The sequence below is a fragment of the Corvus moneduloides genome, chromosome 9 (assembly GCF_009650955.1).
Source record: "Corvus moneduloides isolate bCorMon1 chromosome 9, bCorMon1.pri, whole genome shotgun sequence".
Classification (NCBI taxonomy): Eukaryota; Metazoa; Chordata; class Aves; order Passeriformes; family Corvidae; genus Corvus; species Corvus moneduloides.
In genome coordinates this window covers 16,198,616-16,223,213 of record NC_045484.1, presented here as the reverse complement: position 1 = coordinate 16,223,213, position 24,598 = coordinate 16,198,616, and the positions used below count along the sequence as shown (strand labels likewise).

At 33.8% G+C, this 24,598-nt stretch overlaps 1 protein-coding gene across 9 annotated transcripts in view; it reads right to left on the bottom strand.

The window, feature by feature from the left end:
* Nucleotides 1-1,203: 1,203 nt before the first annotated feature.
* Nucleotides 1,204-24,598, bottom strand: part of HFM1 (helicase for meiosis 1) — a 36,331-nt gene continuing 12,936 nt past the window's right edge. For 4 of the 9 annotated variants that reach the window (XM_032118181.1, XM_032118190.1, XM_032118183.1 and 1 more), the window contains 29 exons: nt 24,326-24,403; nt 24,021-24,182; nt 23,205-23,293; nt 22,508-22,551; nt 22,315-22,416; nt 20,806-20,951; nt 20,297-20,391; nt 19,382-19,515; nt 18,438-18,485; nt 16,302-16,382; nt 15,583-15,674; nt 14,667-14,773; nt 14,532-14,579; nt 14,222-14,319; nt 14,002-14,133; nt 11,110-11,195; nt 10,094-10,177; nt 8,927-9,084; nt 8,104-8,207; nt 6,055-6,210; nt 5,726-5,821; nt 5,196-5,314; nt 4,294-4,379; nt 4,084-4,187; nt 3,879-3,977; nt 3,354-3,414; nt 2,982-3,087; nt 2,448-2,605; nt 1,204-2,174 (listed from right to left, as the gene is read on the bottom strand). In XM_032118181.1, coding sequence (XP_031974072.1) covers nt 2,108-2,174; nt 2,448-2,605; nt 2,982-3,087; nt 3,354-3,414; nt 3,879-3,977; nt 4,084-4,187; nt 4,294-4,379; nt 5,196-5,314; nt 5,726-5,821; nt 6,055-6,210; nt 8,104-8,207; nt 8,927-9,084; nt 10,094-10,177; nt 11,110-11,195; nt 14,002-14,133; nt 14,222-14,319; nt 14,532-14,579; nt 14,667-14,773; nt 15,583-15,674; nt 16,302-16,382; nt 18,438-18,485; nt 19,382-19,515; nt 20,297-20,391; nt 20,806-20,951; nt 22,315-22,416; nt 22,508-22,551; nt 23,205-23,293; nt 24,021-24,182; nt 24,326-24,403 — 2,940 coding nt within the window. In that variant the 3' untranslated portion in view covers nt 1,204-2,107. Of the gene's footprint in view, nt 2,175-2,447; nt 2,606-2,981; nt 3,088-3,353; nt 3,415-3,878; nt 3,978-4,083; nt 4,188-4,293; nt 4,380-5,195; nt 5,315-5,725; nt 5,822-6,054; nt 6,211-8,103; nt 8,208-8,926; nt 9,085-10,093; nt 10,178-11,109; nt 11,196-14,001; nt 14,134-14,221; nt 14,320-14,531; nt 14,580-14,666; nt 14,774-15,582; nt 15,675-16,301; nt 16,383-18,437; nt 18,486-19,381; nt 19,516-20,296; nt 20,392-20,805; nt 20,952-22,314; nt 22,417-22,507; nt 22,552-23,204; nt 23,294-24,020; nt 24,183-24,325; nt 24,404-24,598 lie in introns of those variants that run through there. The other 5 variants (XM_032118182.1, XM_032118185.1, XM_032118184.1 and 2 more) reach the window with 5 other exon arrangements.

Here is a 24,598-nt window from a genome sequence, read left to right as displayed (position 1 = left end):
AGGAAACAGTATTTTTTATAATGTAAATTTTGTAGAATCATCCCCAGACTAAAGTCTGTGGCATCCTGCTGTATCCCCAAAGAATTACTTACACAATCCCATTGATTGAAACTCAAGCCACTCATTTAATGTTACAACTCTATGTAGAATTAAAAATAAGGATCAGTTTAGACTCCAACAACGATTTTAGTTACTTTAGTCTATATTTTACTCATTGTTAGTAGCTTAGTGAAATATTCTGATGATATCCTGCTGAATTTAATTATTCTCTTTTAGCATTTGGTCAGCACCTGAAACAAAGCACAGCCATCTTTTGCTGTTTTATTCACCTTAGGAAAGTTAGATCCTTAGATGGATAAAGGAATTCAGGCATCTCATGTGCACAAGAAAGGCAATTCAGTGAGCCTGCCTGTGAAATGACAGCACACCAGCCTCTCCATGTCACTCTCATCACAGGTAATTTGGGGAGTTCCACCAAAGAGTAATTCAGCCCACTTACAATCTGAAATATTTTCTGACAGTGTTTGCCTCTTTCTAGTGACTAGACAGGGTGTCCAGGTGAACTAGGTTTATCACTTAATGTGATTCAATTAAACCATGGAAATTACAGCTCTCCATAGCTATGTCAACACTTCTGGGGCATGACCTGGGATTTTTGTCCCCATGTCATTTATACGAAGCATCTTTTGAGAAACATCACTGTATCTGCCTGGGAGGCATCTGTTTTCCATGGAAATCAGAAGATGGCGATGGGCAGGAGATAAACTCCACATTCTTACATCTTACCCTGACACAGAACTGTAATGTGTACATGACTAGGACTGCTGGGCTAAATGTAGCAGTAGTATAGTAATTTAATTCTGAGTTACATCAGCTTGGAAGCTTAATTAATTAAAAAATCAGACAAAAAGGGATTACAGCTTCCAGATGTAATAAAATACTTGAGGTGTAGAAAAGTGAGGTTTAAACTTGGGCCTGCTGACTTTTGCATAGTCCAAAACATATTGAGTGGTGAGTATTGAGACTGCTTACGCTAGGCCATTCTTTCATGCAGAGAAAGAGTTATATCAAGTCAAAAGCATAAGGAAACACTGCAGTCAAGTAAAATGTTACTAGCTGAGAAAATTACAACCTAGTAGTGCAGCAAAACATGGCTGCATTTGGTTGCACCACAAACAATATTACAAGAACAGACAGCTAATGTTCCACACGTGATTGTAACATTTTAATTCCTCACATTTTGAATAATTAGCAGTAAAAATTAACAGTCTCTTGGATTTTAGGCAATATCATATCTTCTACTAACTGTTGAACTTGCAAGGTCTACTGTTCAAACACTAAAGCTATAAGAAGATATCCAAAACCAATGCCTGGTGCCTAAATCTGTATTAGGACACACGAATGTCCATTTTATGACCTTGGGTATGAAAGTGAACAGCCAATGGAGTTTTAGAATATTTTTACAGACATTTAACAACTGGTTTGCTGAGAATCTGGAAACATATCTGCTTAAGTTGCACTTTTTTATTAACACATTCATAGCACTGTCAAAAGGAATATCTAGAATCTAGAATAATTTATCATTCTATTACTTCTATTTTTAAATCTAATTATTTCACAGAATCAGCACTATGAAAAATTCAGCTTCAGAGAAACTTAAAGCAAAACCCAAAAAACATTACGAAATTTCCAAGGAAAGAGTCTTTCATTCACTTAAAGATTACTTGAGAAGCAGGACATGTTACTACAAACAGATTACTACAAATCCCTTACTTTCCCTTATGGGATTTTCTGTTATCTATAAAAGCACCTTCAGTTCGTGAACTATTCTCCTTTGACATATTTCAATATTTTTTCTTTATAAACCTGAAAACAGCAAGGTCAACAAACAAATACTTAAGTACTTATCAAAACAATATATTATTTCTTATAGTCTATAAATTCTATAAACTAGACATCAGTTTTATTATTATATACTCTACACAGCAATCCAGATACTGATAAACAGGTATACAACAGAAATCAAATTCTCTTAACTGAAGCCTTCACTGTAAAATTGACTGTAAGTTTTTTCCCCAGCGCTTACAATGTATTTTGTTTACATGTTTTACAAAATACCATCAAATATTCCAAGAAAGGGCTTGACATCATTGACTTCATCATCAAGAAGACATCTAAAGAAAATTAAGCAAACAAACAAACAAATAAGGTATAGCTCATCAAAGCACATGAAATCAGGAACACTATATAGAGTCAAGAGAAACCAAGACAAGCAAAATAATTTAATTTCTCTTTTAAGAACAGCTAATTGTTATTATTATTGTGAAAACTAAACTTTTTAACAATGAATATTAGAAACTAAAACGTTGCCTAAAGGTCTGTGTTCCACGAAGAACTAAGCACTGGAACACTGAAGAAAAAGAAAAATATATGTAAGTTTTTATTACCTAGGATCTACTTCTTTTTCCTGTTCTTTCGTGAAAATAAAAAAATCTTCCTTCCTAGAGAATTTAGAAGAGTCTGAGATTATTTCTGACATGGCAGAACACTGTACATTTTTTAGCTCTTGAGAAGGACTTGAATGCTTTTTTTCTTGAAAACTGAACTGCAACATAAAAGTTAAAAAGTTCATATGGTTAAACCAACTAAGTCAAAGAGAAACTGACAGGTTGTTGTAGAATGTAGTACTGGTATTTAACTGATATTATGGTGTTTGACAAGGAACAAGCATGTGATGAATCTAACTACATACTGGATGGAAAAACTATCAAATTGAGTAAATAGTTTTGAAATCATGCTATATAAAGTAAATTAATGTCCTATTTCTTTGTATCAGGAATATCCCAATGAACACAAAGTGCATGCAGGTTTGGACAACACAGGATGTCCTAACTGATTCCTAAGTCAGATATGGCAGATATATTTACACAGTAAATACTGTTAAGTATAGGAAATTCTGTTATCAATATATTTTTACTCACCGAAGTTATATTTCTGTTCTGTACAGATAAATTCACTCTTGATGTGCTACTGACCACAGAAACATCTGAGTTCTGAATATTGGTCTCATCTTGTACTGTGCATAAACTGAAAATACCAAGTTGAATAATTTCAGTATTTTTACAGAAGTGCAAATGTATTTGCTTTTCAGTTCAGAATTTTCTCCTTATTTCCCTGCACACTTAAATAAAAACCACATTAAAATCATTCAACAATTCATACCTTTTAAACATTGAAATTTCATTCACTTTTACAAGTGAAGAACCTTCTATATATTTAATTACACAGATGCATGTGAAATACAGACAATATTTTAAACTGAATAAAATAGTAGTAAATTATATAACTCTTACTCTTTCGAAATGTTATTTGTGGCTTTGCTTGTTGTATACTGGCAGAGGGGTTGACACTCATCTGGAATGTGAAGATATTTCCACGTTCCATGAAAGAATGAAAATTTTAAAAAGAGAGTTGAGAAGCAGCCCCAACCTCTTCTAAATATTTCACATGATATGATAAATAATACTTTGAAAATTATTAAGGGGTCTTAACACTTGAACTTTTTCTTCTATGGGTTTTGGGCTAATACAAAGATAAGCAGAGATACACAGTCAGTATACATTATGCAACAACAATTATGCAGTTGCGGGCCACCAAAAAAATTTTAATTGTGACTTTTTCAACTCTGCCTTCTGTATTAGATTTGTCACAACATATGTGGCATTCAAGGTAGAATAATAAACCTGGCAGTCAAATCAATTAACCAAAAATTTCAGGTAGTTCTATTCATTGTATACGATAACAATTTATTCTCAAATAACAGCCTGTAGAATAATTTGTATATAGGAAAGGAAAAATGTTTGTTGAAATAATCTTACCTAATTCTCTACTGACAAAATTACTAGCAAATAGCAATTTCTCATCATCAATATCATCCCAAATATCATCTCTCAGTTCAAAGTCCACATTCAAAGAATCTGAAAAACAATATCTGCTTTTATCTGTATGGCAGAAAAACATGAAGGATTAAATGAAAGATCAAAACAGTGAACATTGTAATTTTAAACATTAGCAATAACTTACTACTCTTTCCACAATTCCAGGATTGCAGTTGTTTCTGAGATACTTCTAAGGTATTATCTACCTGGTCCACTGAAGGTGATGAAGATGACAGTTTATTGCTAGACCTGTTTGGGGAAAAAAAAAAAAAAAAAAAAGATCAATGACGTGTCAGTAAAACAGTTGCAGAAAGTTGCGAAGTAATTTTATTCACAAAACAATTCTTAGTAGTACCTTGGCAAGGCTGGCAGTAAAGACTTAGGTGTAAAAACAAATTGTTTGAGATCCACATTTTCCACATGTTGATTTAACATCTGCACCTAAAGAAAGCAAAATATTTTAACTTATAAGATATAAACATATTGAGAACTGTTATTTTTTAACAGGATTAATTACATCATTAATATTGTAAGTTAGCATAATATTTAAATGTCATAAAATCTTTCCGGTGTCTGCTTATCTAATGTCATCAGTTAAAAAGGTTTGAATTATGTGCTTCTAGTGCAGCACCCTGGCAAAGCTAGACTGACTCTCATCTGTATTAGCTATAGGCTAACTAATTCTCTATTGCAAGCCAACAAGCAAACTAAACTGTGAGGTGGAAATAAAACCCTTCAATACCTCAAATGTCATTCTTGCTGCAGAAAGACCGAGTTTAACACTGCATTCAGAGGAATAAAGTGCAAGCCATGAAATCTTTCAGAGGTTTAAAACTAATATGGATGGTTTTCTTATAAACAAGTGTATCTACCTGCCTGTGATAAAAGATCTCTTAGCAGCATGACTAATAAATACCACAGTTTGTTTCATTCAGGTCATATTTTGCCAAACCAAGTCACAGTGCAGTACCTTCCAGCAATGCCTTTGAACCTCACCAACCACAACCTATCAAATGCCATAAAAGAAAAAAACATAGAGGGCATGCACAAAAGTGGACCATTGGAAGCGTTCCAAAGAGCAGTAGAACCTCTCAAAGATTCCTGGACCTTTGTACTTCTTTACTTTTTGCACTCCGCACAGAAAAGTCAAACTTGAATGTTCATATTTAGTGATAAAATTCTCTGTGCAAACAATGCCTACAAATATGTAACAGATTAAAATAAACCTATGAAATGGCTGACTGCATTTAAATGAACCTTTAGCCGTTTTACTGGGGGTATAGATGAAACTGAGTTCCTGCTCCTTAAATCAGCTAGGTACAAAGAAAACTTTGTGTCTCCATTCATCTGTGACTTTGGAAGTACGCCAGTTTTACCTGAGAAAATGAAGCAAAATAATCTTCAGATTAGTTACAAGGGATAAATCCTAATTATTTTCAAATGACTTTGAAAAACTGCCACTAAGCTTAGTATCTTCTATTAAAAGATTCTAAAAGATTTAACATGCTAACTACGAGATTTAACACAGTATTTATATAAAAGTGTAACAAGCTTGACATTTTCTTAAAACAGAACCTAAATTCAAAATATATTAATCATTGTAGTTCTTATAAAAGTGCTATTAACAAAGCTATTTATAACTGGTTTTATGACTGCATCATTACAACAACTCAGGCCCCATTCTCTTGCTTGTTTTGTTTCTGTGACTTAGCCATTGGTATGATGGGACCTGTTCTAAATTGCATTTGTCCAAAAGTATCAGAAGTAGTAGATTTAATGAAACTCACAGCAGTCATGCCCACACACATCTTTATTTTTACAGCGGTGGTTGCATTCTCTGTTTCCATATTTCTTGTAAGCAATCTCTTGTTTAGATCTGCCTCCTAGATAAATATAATACAGGGATTCAAACAGTAATATTAGATATCAATGATTTTTCTTACTTTCAAAATCATCAAAGAATTGCACTGTAGTACTTGACAAGCAGAAGCAGCAGCACTGTATTTTTATTACCTTTGAGAAAGAAACAGCAGGGATAAATAAAGATCTAGCTCCCTACTGAAAGCAAAATTCAATTTTCTGTTGACTTTGGTATTAGCCAGATCTGACCATTTACCTGTATCTACTTTTGCTGCTGGCAGACTTTGGGGTGAGCCATAACATGTATCACGTGTAGATTCAGCTGTCAATTTTTGATTTGTAACCACCTTATGTCCCTCTGGTTTTGGTGTTAAGTAGAAGGCTGTATATGCTTGCTGTATATCAAGGCCAACTTGGAAAAAAAAAAGACAAAAATACTAAAAATGGTTTTAAACTGTTTCTATATTGATGCCTTGAAGTGGCTACCTGAAAACAGAGGCTACACAAGATTGAGAGAATAAAGTGGGTATTTATTTGAAGGGCCTTCAAAGGTACACCTTGGGGGTCAAAAACCTCTGAGGGGCTCCACCCAAGATGGCTGCTGGGTCACGGGTTTTTCACACTTTTATAAGTTTGGTCCATTTGCATATCAGGGTTAGCTTTCCAATTATATTTTCAGGCAATGATGTAATTACCCCAAGTTTGCTCCCCCTGTCAGAGGCTTTAGTTTACGTATTTTGGGGCCTAGGACAACAAGGTGTCATTGAGTTCAGGCCCAGAGAGGGTTTGTTATGTCTAACCAGCATGAGAGAATAGCAGCTAACAGGCTATAAGTTTCAGAGTTACATACTAAGCAGTACAGGATTTGAAAAATATAAAAGTTAAAACCTAAGGCACCAATACTACTGATACCAATACTACTACTGATTATCTTCAGTTTTCTGAAGTGTTTAAGCAAGTAAATGTTATTCAAATATCATGGAAATTTGTTAAAATAGTTTACCCTTAAAGCACACTCTTATACAACCAGATTCTTTAGGATTGAGATTAAAAACTCTAAACATTTCCAGAATTAAAGATATAGTTGATAGAAGAACAACAAAATTAGTCCCTTTAACCAAATGTTCTTGTATTGTTTTAAAAGTAAATTTATCTATGGCTTTGCACTGCTGATAAAATTTCAACTTTTAAATTGTACTACAGTCTCTGTTCAGGAGTATCAGCAGCTCTGTAGTGGCAAAGGCATAAAATGAGTATGTTGATAATACTTCTCAAGTTGAATGCTAATATTCATGAGACTGAGAGACACCCTTTGTAAAGAGATTAATTTTGTCTTTTATTATGGAAATAAAATTTGCTGGAAAACCAGACAGGCTTTTAAAAAATTTGAGACTTCCTTCAAGTCTGAAATAGGAACAGACTTCAAAATAGAGACTAGGAAGACCTGGGTTTACTCTAATTTCACTGTTACCAGTTTCAGAAAAATCAACTGTTGTGCTGAGTTTTACTGAACTCAGTACAATATGTAGATAAAAGGACAATTTTCTTAATTTCTGTGTGGTTAGAAAACCCTTCATTTTCCAGAGCCACAGGTCTAGCTATAGAAACATTGATTATTCCAGGCTTGATTATTGTAATAATCTCAATGTTCAATATTTACCATGGAAGCATCAACTACACTTCAGTTAATCTAACACACAGCAATCTTCTTTACTGGTGGGGCATGATGACAGAATTTAATGGAGCCAGTCTAATTTTAAATTGTTTTTCAAAGTCTTGTGTTTCAAGGTCGTAAGGGTCTCTCCTCATATGCTACTATAGTTCCAATTGTACGGAAATTGGCACTGAGGGACCAATGTTTAAATCTGCACTACATTTTCAGGTGTAGGAATTTCTTGTTACCAAAGTGGAGATGAATCCATATCCAACACCTCTTTACTACAATGCAAAACCTAACCATTCACAAAGACAGCTCTGCTCAGCCTAAATAACCTCTCAGGCTGATAGGTTATCCCTCTGAAAGTTAATTCACTCGAAGGAGGAAAAAAGAGAATCCCAATCTGTATCAACAGAGCAAAACTGTTACTGTCTCCTAGTAACAGTTGATGCTTCCTAGTTCCTTAATGCGGTAGTTAACAAAAAAAACCAGATACGTAATTAGGACAGGTAGTATGCAACCCAGTAAAACACATATAATAGAGTTTTGTTTCCAGAACAGCTCACTTTATTATTCTTTGGTTTAATCGCGTTTTAATTCAAAATTCTTATGCAGTTGCTTTTTAATTCAAAGAATACCATAACCTACCATAATCAGAACTAATTAAATTTATGCTAATGTCTTCTGATCTAAGAGCTCTTTTCACTTCAATTTTCTTCATCCAATTTCCAGTTTTCAGCAGCACAGAATCCCTGTAATGCAAAGTTTTGTTAGACATGGTCAATGAAAACAAGACTGTATACTATAGTATCTGTAACCAAGTGAAAGAGCCTATATTTGGTCTTAGTTCTTCAGTTTTGCTTGATAAGTGGCCTAAGAATAACTTTCCAATAATGCATGATTTATGGCCATAAGAGACCCAGGATTCTGCAGATCAGTTTCAGTTGTGCCAAAAATGCCAGATTTTGGCCAGAATTCTCATGAAGGTCAGGCAGTTGAAAAAGATTTTGTTTCTCTTTTCCCATTTGCTCCAAGTATCTTTTACCCAACTGGAGAATTTAATTCCATCTCTGAGGGAAAAAAACAATTTATAAAATATAATTAAAGAAATATAGCTAACAGGAGTAAGTAACAACTGGTGAATCTATCTTTTACTAGATAATCTTTTAATTATCTTTTAATAATCTATCCTCTTTTATATTTATGGGTAAATTTTTATGACTTCCATAATATGACATTGATGTTGAACAGATATTTACACGTGCTCTCTGCACTGACAAGTACACTGGCATGTTTTTGGGGTTTCTGGATCTTGTGTAGCATTTTAAATGACAACAGTGACTAGAAAATGCTGTAAGATGAAGAATAATTTTGTACTCTTAGACGTCAGTAGGAAGTATCACAAAAACTGCAGGTCACAGAACAGATGAAAAGCCAACACCCTAAAAAGATGTGATCTGATCATACATACATAATTTTCTGATTAAAAATGACTTGGTTGTCAGCATCTCCTATGACCAATGTAACATAGTGAAAGTCTGGCGCTGTTCTCTTTGTCTGTAGCTGCTCATAATTTGTTAATTTGACGGTTACTAAGATTTCAGCCAACGTGTCACTGTACTTTGGAAGCTAGGGAAAACAATACAGAAGACATAACTGCTAAAATATGCAAAGTAAAATATATGCCCTTCCATAAATTTCTAACTTGATACAAGCACAAAAGCTCAACTCAAGCAGTTTGAATTTGTGGTACAATTTTTATTTGTTGTTCTGAGACACTATTACACAGTACTAACTTGCCCTAAATAGCTGAATATCCCAAGTTTGATTAAGTACTGAGAATCAAAGACAAATGCAAAGAGAAATGAGCAAGAATAAGACTTGTTATATAGAAGTTATATTTTGGCATCCCAATGTTCCTCTATAAGATATTAGTAATTGTTAAATCTTTGTTCTGAGAATCAAGCTATTCATCTGGTATTATGTCAAATGAAAAGCTAAACAAGAACTGATTGTTATAACAATAGTATTTCACGCATCTGTTGAGTTTTTATCTTCAAATGTGTCTTCATTTCTACCAACTTTATGGTTACTTTTCAAATTTTGCATTTCAGAAAGGTAAAGTGTCTGTGTAACCCATATAAAGACAGAATGCGTATCAGAACCTCAAAGCTCTTGATTACACATAGAATTGTACCCTTCCTTGGAAAGGGCACCAGGTAGGTTAATGTTATAATTTACTGTTTCTCTATATTCCTAAGTGTGATGTAGAAAATAAACATGAGTTAATACCGTTTCAGTAAGTTTTATTTGGATGTTTTGCCATCCCTAGGTTTGTTTATATTCAAGATAGAAGAGACCTCTCAGATTCACATATAATGCTAGAATGTGAATATACTGGTTTACATCTGTAACATAAAATGCTGTCAACGAGAGAGGCCAATATACTATGGGGAATGTTTGTTTCATGGCTCTCCTTTGAGACTTAGGAGTTTCATTCTATATACTAAGCTGGAAGTAGGTCACAATATTGTGTGATCTTCTATCAGTGAAGACTCAAAATTTCTTTAAGTCAGTATTTTCCTTTTCATTTAATAATACTAGCATAAAAACATAAAATAAATATAAAAGAATTTACCTGTTCAATGTCAAGTTCATATTTTGGAAGGTGCAAAACAGACTCTTTTATCTGGTTTCCAAATGGAGGATGTCTGTTTAAAATCTGCAAAGATGTAAATCCAAGGAATCAGTTACCTGAGTAATTATGTTAGCAACAAAAGCCCTTATCACTCTTGGTTCTCTACTGTCAATGATGCCCAGAATAGCAACATTACCAGAAGAAAATTCCAATACTTTTTCATGTTGCTACTGCTTCTGTTCAGTTAACAGCCAATGAACTACCAACGACCTCAGAACCCAACTACTCAGGTTTTATACGAGATGATTCTTCTATGTTGCACAAGCCTTAACTAAAACAGAACAAATGATAAGAAAAAATACGAAAGGGGCCAGAAATGAGAAGTCAAATTTCCAAAATCAAAACAGAAGAATCCAGTAAGATTGATTTCCTTTAGAAGCCTGTTATATCCTTCAGAACTCTGGAATTAGTTTTGGCAGAAAAGAAGCCAAGACCAAAGAACCAGTCCTAGGGTAACACCTAACTTTCCTTAAATAAGAAGTGCTTTGTAGATTATTCAGAAGATTTTTATTCCACTACTATCTCAAACTTGCAGTAATGGAAATTTGGGATTCTCATAATTAACATACACTAAGAGACACTGTAAATATATATTCCCTTTTATATTTTTCCAACACTCCTAACAGAGAAGTGCATATTGTCCTTTGATTCAAACAATGTTAATGATGAAATTCTACATATTTAAACATCTACTTCCCACAGCCAGCCAGATCAGTGAAATCATCATTCACATTAAATTTTCTACAACAAAAAATCATACACATTTTCAAGGAAAACTGCAGTAGCTACACAGCTTTTTAAAGTCTACTAGTTAAAATGAATAAATCACCTAAACATCTAAATTTTGCTATGATCATACAGCAAATATTTATTAACTATACTGCTTTTACTGGTAACAGTATTAATATTCAATATTTTCCCTATCATATTTATCTATGTACAAAATAGTAAGTTACCAATTCAAGTTCTCTTGCATTTATGTCTTCAATTTTTTTAAATGATGTCAGCCCAGCATTTACCATAGCATTTGACAGTGATACACCTGTGAAAAACATGTATACACGTTTGTTAAAGGGCAATGAATAACCTCAAATTATTCTGAACAACTGCATTATAGCAGGTAAACCCAAAGCATAAATAAACTTATATTACATGTGATGCAATTTTCTGCCCAGCAAATCACTAAATTTATTTTCATTTGATTAAATATTTTAGTATTATTTAGTTTAATTTTTCCATTAGTAAAGAGAAAAAGAAACACAATACAAACCAAACATGAAAATATTCAGTATTTCAATGCTGAAAACTTTTAATTTTTCTACAGTAAAATGGATTTTAGATCACTTTCTACAAGAGTCGAGAAATATGTTCTGTATATATATGACAAAAAAAAGCATGTCACACAGTATTCTTTGTCTCAGAATTTTTTCCTTATCCAAGAAATTATTTAACTATGTTAACATAATAATCATAAAGATCTCAGTGTTTCTGAGCAAGTTAATAATGAAATTCACTGAAAAAGAAGTATTTATTATAACCTTCTACAAGTTATTGCAGCTTTAGCAAAAAACTTTCCCATGGCATATATACCACAAAAGCAGACTGGCAGAGAATTCCACATACATTTTTATTTCTCTTTGTGATTCACAGTACTTCCAGTGAGATTTAGAAATATCACAGTATATGAAAAGGCATTTAACTGACTTGGAACTACCGCCTACTACAATAACTGCAATGATTGTAGGTAAAAAATAGTACCAAATACTTAGAATGAGTATATGGATCCTTCTCATACAGTTCTGCAAAACAGTATAAGAAATCTGAAAATTAAGTGGGAAACCTCATTACAGTAATCTTATAAGAAGAGACTTAACTCAAGAATTTAATAATTTAGAGAAAGAGAAGACCTTTTGTCTTTTTATGTGTATTTGAACATCTTTTGGGTCTGATTTAGGGAAAGCATCTTTTACCATCTCCCTGCTCCTTTGCAGAAGCTCTGCAGTCTGAAGACTGAAAACTCTCACATATTACTTCTGCTGCTAGAGCTGTTACCCTGTTTCTTTATAACTGAAGCTGAAGATTAACTCTTTTATCCTAATTCCTAAAATGGCAGAAGGATTTCCACCAGTGAAGAGAATACCAGATATAAATAAGAGTTTTTCTCTTTATCTTCATCTACACTTCTGAGCAAAAAATAAACGGGGGTGGAAATGAAATTGAACAAGTAGTAAATGTCATAAATCCTGTATGGCAACTGATCATTATCCTGTCTGTCAGAACAAGCAAACAGAAACCAAACATACAATTCAGCAAAGAGGGAGCATCATTATTGGAAAAGAGTTGTAGAAATGCAGTAAGAATTCAACTGAATCATCAGTCTCAGTAAGGCCATGTGTCAGTCAAAGAACAGTCACTCTTGTAATGGAAATATTGATTAATAAGGCTTTTTAAAGGTTCAAAAATAGCATACTGAGATAAGAGTTTAAAAATTAAGGATTTCTCAATATGCTACATGGTATCAGCAAATTTCTATGAACTTAAACAATTCATTTAACTTCACAAACAAATAGAATAAGCTTAGCAGCCATAGACAGAGGTTAAGAATCACATCATACTACAGGAGTCAATTCAGTGTTTGATTCAGGAAAAGAGTGAACTGTCAGAAGAATGTTCAAAAGAAGCCTGTGAGGGGAACAAATGACACTTTGGAAGTTAGCAGTTCTTTGTAACATATGTTGCAATAGCTGTGACAGCACAAGAAAAAAGCACTCAAAAATGAAAAATTGGACAGAGATGTCTGTATATACACCACTTATATTATTAAGAAACTAAACGTGACTTTATTCTACTGCATATACTGTACAGGGAAGGATTTGTCTACACTGCAAGTGCCATATTTATTCCACTCATCCTAACTCCATAGAAATGCTGAACAGGAGGCAGATTCCTCAGATGACTGTGTCGACATCGGCACAGGAGTGGGATAGTGGAAATGTGCTCCCAGCACTCTGCACTGTGCTGTGCACAGGCTAACAAGCCCTGTCCCTTGCTTTGAATCCACATGAATGAAGCATTACAGCCTCTGCACTTGAGCAGGCAAGGCTGTAATGCACTGTACCCTACGGACCTTTGGGTTTAGTCATTCTCTAATTTGCAGACCTCTGTACTACACTGTTCAGTGCAGAGCAGATGTGTCTCTAAAGAAGAAAGAGAACGCTGCAGCAAATTTTGAAAGGAGGAAGGTATGATAAGACCAGACATCAAAGCAGGAAGATACACTACTACCTCAAACAAGTATGACTACATTTTTATAACAGAGTACTCAAAAATTTCTGAACTCCTTCTCAAATAATTATGACAAGCCTGTAGTTCCAGCGAGAAGTTCATTCAATAACAGGATACAGTTAAAGGAAGATTATCATTAGAAACTTTTGATCATTATGTGTATAAGAACCTCATGCACAGTAAATTGATTTCTATTTCATGATTCAATGTGAATTAAAAGGTTTTCATGCATACAAGTAAGAGGACCTACAGTAACAGCTTCTTGGAAAGGAAGGCATAGCCTAGTCAGGGACACGCAATCACATCAATGTGGAATATGCCTGGGATACTAAGAGGAACATTAGGGAATAAGAACAGTTCTGAAACACTTTGAAATCCTGAAGCAAATTACTAACCAGCTTACTTTTGTTATGGCAGATTCTTCTGACAATGGTGGTACTCAATTGTGGCAAATAAGTAATTAGGAGACTAATTCAATTATATAAGCAGACACCACAGAAATTAGCAGGCTAATTATGAGTTTTGATTCTCTGTCACTTTTATAACTTCTAACTGGCACCTACCAATTTTTTCCAATTGTTTAGACACATGAAGTGAATTTTCCCAAAGTCTGCACCTGAAACACTTTGCTAAAATCAAAGAGTTTAATAAAGCAGAAAAGTTGTTCTTAGATGATGCCAGAAAGTCAGATAACCCTGTAAAAAGAAGATTGACTTATATTAATAAACTAAAATGTAGCTTATTAGTATATGCGCCCAAAAAAAGGATTAAATTTTACCATACATCTAGTAACTCTTAAGCCATTTCTAAATATTCTGCCAGTATCTTGTGTCAAAGTAAAGTCTTGAATAGGAATACATCCCAGCTGAGCCTGAATGAGACTGGAAAAAGAATGGGTGTGATATATAAGCTATACTGTAAACAAAGAACAACATAAAAGTTTTTAATGGGGAAAAAAAAAGGAAATTCAGAATAGAAAAAACAAAATACAAGATCTGGACCTCTGCAAAATGACAGAAAATTTAGCAGGGACTTCAACAGCCATAAAATTATAGTTTTTCAATAAAAAATAAAAACGCAATGTAATATTTACCAGTTTACTTTCATTTCTCTTGTTTTTATCTTCCCCTCCATTGGAAACCTATGCATGAAAACATACATCTTTTCTACAGTTCATTTTATTTACTGTTAAAAAGGTACTTTCAATTTTCAATGCATTTTATTTTACCTGATAGTTATTTTGTCTTTGTCTTTATTCAAAGTGTTCAATATTTTCTTTTCATTTGTTCTTAACTTCACATCCACAAATTCTGTGCAGTTGGAGATCATTGTAATCTATAATAATCAAAGTTTTTTAGTAATTGTTTTAATTTGCCATTTTTCTATCACTTCTTTTTTTTAAAAAGAACACTTTAAAAAAAATTACTGTCTCAACACTATGACCATGAAGAGACAATCAATCAGTTCTTTTTAATACTGACCAACTTCCTTTCCTCTTCTTATAAAGGCTATTAGATAATCAAAAGAAAAATTTTTTCTATCAGCTTTTAGGTTATTATTTCAGTTGAGGTTATCTAAAATCAAACACACACTGCTAACACTTTATACAAGGCAAATACAAACAACTTTTGCTATCTGTTATATATTTCACCTTACTTTCTTCACACTTTAATAACAAAGAGTCAAAGGAGAACAGGTGTTCCATTTTTTCATGGCAAATCTGTTCTACCATAGTATTTGCTTGAAAACAAAATGCCTTGTGATTCAGATAACAACCTGTTATCTGAAAGAGGAAAGTTGCTTAAAACAGAAAGACAATCGCCTTCAAAATAAAACCCACTCTTGATGCAGCTGGTTTTTGCAACAAAAAATCCTACTAAACCACAAAACAGTTAAGTGTTGAATATATAAACAGAACAGCTTCAGCAACTTTGCATCTTCATAAGCACGGTTAGTGAGGGGAGAAAGAGTTGGAAATCAAAAGATTTTAAAAATACTCCATATAGAATTTAATTAGATGTATTCTTTAAAACTTTATATAAACAAAGCCTGAGATCTTTAAAATAAATAACACTCTACGCTTCTTTTCCTAGACTATTTAAAAACAATGAACATATGTAATTTTTTAAAAAAAGTCAAATTACCAATTCGTTTAGAGTCTCAGTTCCCTTAATAGTGAAAAACTGCTTCACTGTATCAAATGCAATATAATACCATGCCATTAATCTTCCAGTCTCTGTAAAAGAAGAATATACCTTAAAAAAAAATGCCAAGTATATTTCAGTGAGTTAGAGTTTTTTGGGCCACAAATTTAATTTATTTGCTTATTACAGGCCTCTGTGAGATTTACCACCACTACTCAGTATGTTATTGCCCCCAGCTGTCTGATGGACATTACTGACCTGATCACAGGGTGGCAGAAGGAACCATGTGCCAGTTACAGTTCTCTCCAATGGAGATTAACTCACACTAACATACCAGGCAGGAAACTGTGGTTGCTAAGAAGCCAAACACCTCTAGCAGAGGGCTGCAGAGAAGAGCAGGTATTGATAAAACCTGTCCTTCACTGCACTGTGCCACAACCAATTATCCTGTCACAATGCTCTGCAATCTTCTCCTAATCTGCAACAGATTTTCAGCAACAAGAGAAGATCTATTCATGAAACAAGATTAAGAGAATGAATGTCCATGACCTGGTCAAGAAACTTGTCCATATATTCTACTCAAACAATCCCTCAGATTCTCCTCTCTACTACATTTATGCACTCTTATTAATGGGTCACAAGGATAGTTGAGACCCTTTGTAGTTCACTACCACCTCTACATCACTTCTGAAAATTAATTTATTTGAAACAAGTGTTACCTGTTGGTTTGAAATTACTTGCTTCATCCATCCTGATCAAATCAAAAGATGATAAATCATTTAAGTTCTTCAGACACAGTTCTGTCAAAAATTTGAAAAACAGATGTTTTCTGCATGTACTAAAAATACCTTATCTATGTGTGAACCAGAAACATCATCATCGAATTGCAATGAATGTATACTCAAGTAATTCCGCTGAACTCAAGTAAAGGTTTTAGAACATGATCCTGCTTTTATTAAAGTTGGTGGTTAACTTCTGCCTAGGGAAACTCACTTAAAGATAATTGATACAGAACAAGCCAACTCTTTCTCAGGAAGGCAAAAGTTGCAAAGGAAAAGAAATTAGATGCTGGAATGTAGGTTGCCATATTCAATATTGAATGACAGATCAGAGCGCCTACAGCATTTATACAAAAGATTTCTGCTACAGAGTTAACACCTAAATGGTTCAAATTTCAAATATCCACAAGTGTTTATTAATTCTTCATTAGAAATTTTCATACTGTATCAAGTGCATTTGTATTTATTGCACTAAACCTGTTGTGTCAGGTATCTGCATAAGAATGACCTAAGCGCTTCCATTCTCTCTTTTTCAAGACCAAGGCAATACTCAGAATTTAAAAGTCAGTCAGAACAGCACTCAAAGCAATTGTTCCCTTAGCAACCAGAAATCATTGACATTATACATGAAATGTATGAAAACAGAACTAACTATACACATTACTACAAAATATTTCATGTTGCAGGGAAGAGGAGCTAGTTCCTTCAAGAACTTTTAAAAAGAGGTTGTTTTTAACATCAGAACTTCAAGGAAATATAATCCACACTGAAAAGGCATCAATTGAATTCTTCTAGCACTATCTGTACAGGTGATTTTAAACCATGCCTTCTCCTCTAAAGGCTTATTGAGGTAGTACCATGCTTCATTCTCTCTATTCCTTTCAACCTATATGGCAAGAATAGAAAAGTCCTGATGTAAAAGACAGGAAAAGATAGAAATCTACTGAAGGAGGCAAATTTTCTTACTGATAAGTACTCCTTTTTTCACTGTCTGCAAGTCAGAGTCAATGTCTCTCACATTTGGAGACTTCAAGTGGCAGCAAATACACTACTATGTTCCTGAAGACAGACCCTTGAAGTCTTTACACAATGAACAGCCTCAGCACCATTCCACCAAGCCCAAAATCAATCACAAATTTTTCCTACACAATTATGTAAAAGATGTAAAAAATGGGTAAGTGGAGTCCAAGTACAAGCTTGACAAATTTCTGGGCATGTATCTGTCCATGTTTTCATGTACCAGGCCCTCCTCCAGATATTTTAGCTCCAAGTGGTCTGGTTATGATGGACATGAGGACTTTCATTCAAGAGAGAAAACCGTATTTGTAGTTTTGCAGAACTTGATAGCAAGTACTCTTTTATTAATATACTATTTTTTTATCTACCTGAAAACTCACATTAAAATAAATTAACAAAACAAAGCCACCTGAAGAGTTGTATGCTATTTCTGTATTTAAAGTTGGGAGGCACCAATTCCCAAACTATTTTGTCAGCTGTATGTTTTCTAATGGAATTGCCAAGAGCTAAAATGAAGTATTTAAAAAAAAAGTCAATAACTGGGCTTTATTCAAGTCTTAGCAAAAAAAGCCTCTTAAAATCATGCAATTTTAAACTGTTTCTGGACAAGGCAAAGACGTTTACATTTTATATCCTTTGTTTTCAATTTATGAAGGGAAGATGACTATTTCTGAAAAGGCCTTTTTTTGAAAGTATAGCAACAGGAATTAATGAAAACAAGTGAGATCAGTCAAAGGAAAATTAGAAAGAATGACAAACAATCAAAATTAAAGTGTTCTGCTCCATATTTCTGAGCACGTATATTGAGATGAGGTAGGTAAAGGCATGTAATTTTTTTCCTCTCAAAACTTTATTTTCCTCAAAAACCTCTCAACCAGTTAAAATGTGCTGAAAGTATTTCAAAAATATTAATAACAAAATAAAATTAATAACATTCCATAGTAAATTACATTTGTTCTGCAAATGGATCTATTGAAATGAATGGATATAGATAATAAACATGGGTGAACCTGCCCTAAATTGTAATATTTTACTGAAAAAAGCTAAAAAGCCACTTACCTTGTAATTTTGCTTCAATTCCAACTTTATCTAATCCAGATGAAAAACCTCAGTGGAAAAAACAAAAGTTATTTTAACCTAATACTACTGTACATTTCCTCGTCAATGTCATTGCCCATCAAAACTGATTTGCTGATTTTTAGGAGCCAGACAAATACCCCAAAGTGAAAAATGTGGGAATATTTATTATACTGCAAAAAGTCAGAAGTCTTACAGGGTGTAACTATCTAAGTATCAGTAAGAGGCTGTTAGAACAGACATGCAAAGGTAAAAGCTGCAGACAATCCCCCATGTAAAATATCAGTCCTAAAAGTTGCGGAAATGTCAATAGCAACTTCTCAGGTACAGTTTTCTTATTTTAGAATATAGGAGGCCACCTAAATTCTAACATCCACTCAAGTGTTAGATGTACTATGTTCCAGTCCCATCTATAAATCCTTATAAAAAATTGTCTCCAGCAAGTGCCCAATGATTTCAAAATCAGGTGTAGAGCAAGTGGGCAGGAACAGAGACATGGTCAGGGCTGGGGACTGAGATAATGTTCTGGACCAGACAAATTGAAGACACTGGAATTAAAGATAATTGAAATTTTATTTTAGAAAAAACTATTAAATTCTAGTCTATTTTTATTCTTAGCAAATTACATATTCAGCAGTGAAAAATACATTATGGCTTGTTACTGCATTAATACATGGTCCAGCATATTAAGATCAAAAGAAATAGATTATGAAGCTGTAAATGGCTTCTTCATAGTTTTTAAATGTTATACCATGCTGAAATTCCCACTAATTAAGTTAAAGAACAACATGTTACAGGCCACATTGCACATCTTGTTTTCATCTATTTATGAAATAACTGTTCATAAGAAAATGATAGAAACAAATAATATGGATCTAACACATCCTAGTGTCATAATTAGTTCAATTAAAAAAATAAAGACAAACCATAATGAGTGGGATTTTTTAAGGCTCTAATGTACAAGAATGTTGATCGTATCCATTCCAAAGCTACACTGACATCCGTGACAGTATGTAGCACTATTTCTGCATTTAAGTGCTCAACAAGGTGTCTGTGCAAGCTAGTGCAAAAAAACAAGAGTTAAGGACATTTAACAAATAGCAATAGAGAAGGTGATAAAACTATTTCTTCGGGAAGAAACAAAATCAAACAAACTCCTCCCCCCCAAACCACAACTGTTCACTGAAATAAGTGAAATCGATAGAAGACAGTAAAGATTATGTAAATAATCAACAATGTAATTTTTTTTATTATGGTATAATGTCCAGCAAGCAAAAATAAACTGTTAACTATGAAGTTTCACATTTATTAGAAAACAAAGTCACATACATTTAAAAATTACAGCACAGATATTCTGTGCTGTTGATATTCTAAATATATTTGAAAAATGAAATGTTAACAAAATTACATGAATAAAATTTCCTATTTTACCTTTCAATGTCTTAACTTTCCTACACATTTCTCTTGATAATCTGTTAAAAACAAATATAGGCCTAGTATTTTCCAGACTGTCATCTAGAAATTCAGAGACATGGTCTGCGTTCAATTCCTGCTTTTCGTCTTTGCAATACATACTATTTCAGTTTCTTCAGTTTTCCAGCAGGAATCTAAAACTATTTTTTTTTTTTTGAGCTTAAGATGTTGTAAAGATTCTCTTGGCTGATAAAGCAAGAGACCATTAAACTCCTGAATTGCTTAGTTTTATTTTCCTTAATTCTTTCTTGATTTCTTCTAAATACACCAAAGAAACACCCCAAAACCCATCTGAAAAAAAAACATTCTGTAGAAACTATGAAGCTTTGGTACTATCTACAGAGTCTTATAAAAAAATACTCAGTTACCTGCTCTCTATTATATCAGCACCGTTTAACATCTGTATATATCTCTCCCTGGTACTGCAACGAGTCATAATAACTGCTGTAGCTGTAGTGTCAAACTGAAAAATAAAACCCCATATAAAAGCTGTCTTCTAGTTCTTAGAAAAAAATCTGGTTGAATTTGCATCACATACCTGTTGAGTCCATTAAAATTCTTTTCTTAAAATCCTGTCTAAAATGGCTATTGTGTGCCAGCTTCCTACTTTCTCTCTAATCCCCATTCACTATGTAACCCAAATGTAATCTTCAGATCTTCTTCCACTGCAAGGTGAAGCAGTAATTTTTGATGGACAATACAAAAGCAAACAGATTTCTTTCTCAACAGAAAAGTTACCTAGGAGTAGTTTAAGTATTAATAACCCTCTAAAAACCAAATGTTGCAGTAAAATTCCCAGCATTGTACTTTCTTTGACAAAAATAGTTTCTACTAATATGCCTATAGATAACATCAATACAATAAAACATTCACTTACCTGAGGCCTTCCAGCTCTCCCAATCATTTGCAGAATATCGGTTTCACTGTACTCTTGAAACACTCCTCCAACATAATGCATTGTGGATTTTATAACCACCAGGTGTGCAGGTAGATTGACTCCCATAGCTAGGGTGCTAGTAGTAACTACATCAGATCAAAGTATATGAACACCATCAAAATGTCTGGCAGACACTAAACAAGCAGCAAATAGGTGACTTAACTCTTGATGCCTATGAGCTCTTAGTTTCTAGTGGAATCAGTGGGCATTCTGCACCACAAAGATTTTGATGTAGATTACAGGTACTTGCATATCATCAGCATTCATTTGTTTTCAAGTTCTGTAACAAATTACATCCCAGATTCTTTTAATTAAACATTGCTTTATATTTGGAGATAATCCAGAATCTGATCCATGTTCAATATAACAGACACACAATGAAGAAACATTATTCTTATTTCTTCAAGGGTACATATCTGAATACAGCCATGACTTCATCTTACTTAGTAGTGGTCAATATCTTTAAGATATAACTTTTTAAGTCATCAGTCATTAGCATTGATTATATCCATGGTACCAAACCAGAATCACCACCAATACTATCACAACACCTTACCAATACACACTGTCACATGGAAAACATCCATCAAGTGTGTGGCAAGTTATCTTACACTCATGTTGTCTAATTCACTTTCTCTGAAGAATATATGGGATGGCCAGAATTCAACACAGAAAGCCAGTCATATGGGCCAACTGATATTACTATTCTGCTAGGAAAACGAAGGATTAATGAAATTTCCAGTTATTTTTGAAATTAAATGAAAATTAAAATTAGTAATTATTTTTTCATATGACTATTGAAACAGAAAAGAAAAAAAATCCATGAATCTTTTAGTGTTGTACATGAACCACACAGACAATTCCCCATAGGGTCTGGACCTTTTTCTACAGAAAAAGAAAGCCCAGATGAGATGAGATAATCACATCTCAGATCCCTTCTCATTTCATTTAACAACAGAAGGAATATTTCTTAGGGACCTCCCCATCAGTCACAACACCTTGCATGGGAGTTTGAAAATCGTATCCTGCCCACCTAAGACACATAAATGTAGATGATTACCTTCAGGGAAGCCACAGTTGCAAAGGACAGAGACAAAGAAAACATCTCAGGAATTCAGAGGAAAGGCACACTAGCATAGAGCTCTACCTCAGTGGGAAGGCTCAATGGTAGGAAAAGGAAATGGACATGGACATGGCCAGACCTATATGGACATATGAGGGGGATGACCTCCATGTATGGTGAAAAGAAGTTCTCTAGTCTTTAGTAACAGTGCATATGTAGCCTCACAGGGTAAAAGTGCATGTGAAACACAAGAACACTTTTACCTGGATTTCACAAATTCCAAAGGTTAAGCAAACTATAGAACCATAAAATATTACCACTTCCAAACTGCAATCTTCTCAGGATACATAAATGACATTTTGGCTTTCATAGTTAAATTTACTTACAAAGTACTGGCAAGTCTCCTACAGTAAAAGCTCCTTCAATTATTTTTCTGTCCGACATCTCCATACCCGCATGATGATAAGCCACACCATACGTTAAAAGGTCTGATAATGAAATAATTATATACATCATTTAACTAAGTTTTCTCAAGCAAATATTCAATCACAGAGCAGAGAAATACTAGGATATATTTACCTCTCAGTTTGGAGTCTTTCAATGAATTGGCAAACCTCTGTAATCTATGCAACACACACAAATAAAAAAATAAATTAAAAAAAATATACATTCTTTGGATATTTTCAACCATCACCTTTCCCATCTTTACAGAGGGAAAAGACTGACTCTCTGGGGCAGCTATTGCAGCCTTTCGAGCCTGGTCATCTTTCCAAGTCACCACCTACAATCCTTATGTGTTGTTCACATAAGACAAGTAAGATCACATTTGAGTTCCAAAGTCAGGAGGTAGCTTCTGCAGCTGCCATGACTAGGCAACCCTGAAGTAAATAATAATTAATATTAACAGTATCTGATAAAGCAAAGACATCTTACAGCTTAACTTAAAACATAGTAAAATCACATCCAATTCAATTATTCATATGCTTAATATTTGCACTTCAAGGTCTTAGAGGTCTTATAAGAATTAGCATTTTTATGTTTAGAAAGCAGTTTTGAGAAACAACTTAATGTTTGTGGAAAGTATCCTAAAACTCTGAGAAGCAAACAGAACTTCCCAAGAGGAGTGCCAATTTACCAAAAAGAATGTCAACTGTGATGATGATTTTGTTGCACACTCCTCTGCTAGAAACTGTATTAGCTCAACAGCTTTCTTCACAGATACCACAGGTTTACTAAAATGTACAAACACTTATTTCCAATTTAAATAGAAAAATACCTTTGTTTCTGTTCTATACTCAGTAGAAATTTAGCATCTTTTGCAAGAACAGAAGCAGCCTGCTGTACTCCTTTTCTTGTGGCACAGAACTATAAACAAAAGATACTTTTTTGAATCAACACTTTCAGGAAAGTAACTATTTCAAACATGATAAAAAAAAGCTGTTGTACCACAAGTGCTGGTTTTTGTTCCGAGTATGTTTGTATAATGCTAGCTATCTTGTAGTTAAGAGTTAAGTCAAATTTGAATTCTGTCTGATTGTCACTGCAAGGAAAACCAAGAACAATTTTGCGTAGCTTCACTGGTCGTTGATCCTCATCTATTTTCAGGCATACAGCAGGCACCTTACTATCTGAAAGCCATTCTGCGATCTTTAAAAAAGAAGTAGAACAGAAAAGATAAATTTCTTCTTTTAATCATGCTCCTGTTCTAATAGCATCACTGAATAATTAATTAGCTTTTGTTAGGTGTAAACTATGAACACTATTTTTACCATTTAAAATCACAGGTGAAGTTCTGCTTTCTGCAGGACCAATATAATTTGGACTGAAATCTCTAGTCTGTTGTGATTTGTATGTAAGAGGAAAAAATCACAAACAAAAGTCTAAAACTGAAGCATGTCCATACATGGCTGATAATTCCATATGGCTGAAGGTAATCTTAGCAACATTATAATAATTAGCAGCAGCCTCACGGCTATCTTCAGCTGACAGCTTAAAAATTACAATTTTGCTATCCATCTAAAATTGTAATTCCAGATAAATTTTATAAAAGACAATTCCATTGATCAAAATACAGTTAAAATGTAACTCTTACATCTTGAGTATTTGGGATTGTTGCAGAAACAGCTACAAATCTCAAGGGAGGAACAGCGTCATGACTCTCTAACAGACGACAAAGAGAAGCCTGAACAGTTTTCATCCGACTGACTACAACTTCCAAAGTTGCGCCACGGCTTTCATCCTTTATAACGTGTACCTATCAGGAATTTTAAAAGACTTGTTAATACTTCTCCAGTGACAATCTGGACATGTGCTAAATAAATGTAATATTTTCTAAGCTTCCTTTTATCTTCACAAAAGACACAAAACCAGTGCATAAACTCTCATTCATCTTCTTACCTCATCAATGAGAAACAGTCGTACAAGCTGGACTATAGAGTTGTCTCTCCACCTTCTAGTCATGCTATCCCACTTTTCCTTGGAGGAAAAAACCAACAATCAAAACAACAGAAGCTGAAAGATGTTTTAAAGGCCAACATATGCCATGACTATAGTACACGCAGATATGCCTAAACTTTAATAAATCTTTAAACAGAAACAATTAAACAAATTCAAGCTAATGCCATCTATGTTTCACCTGGCACATTATTATATTACTAACTTTTAAAATAT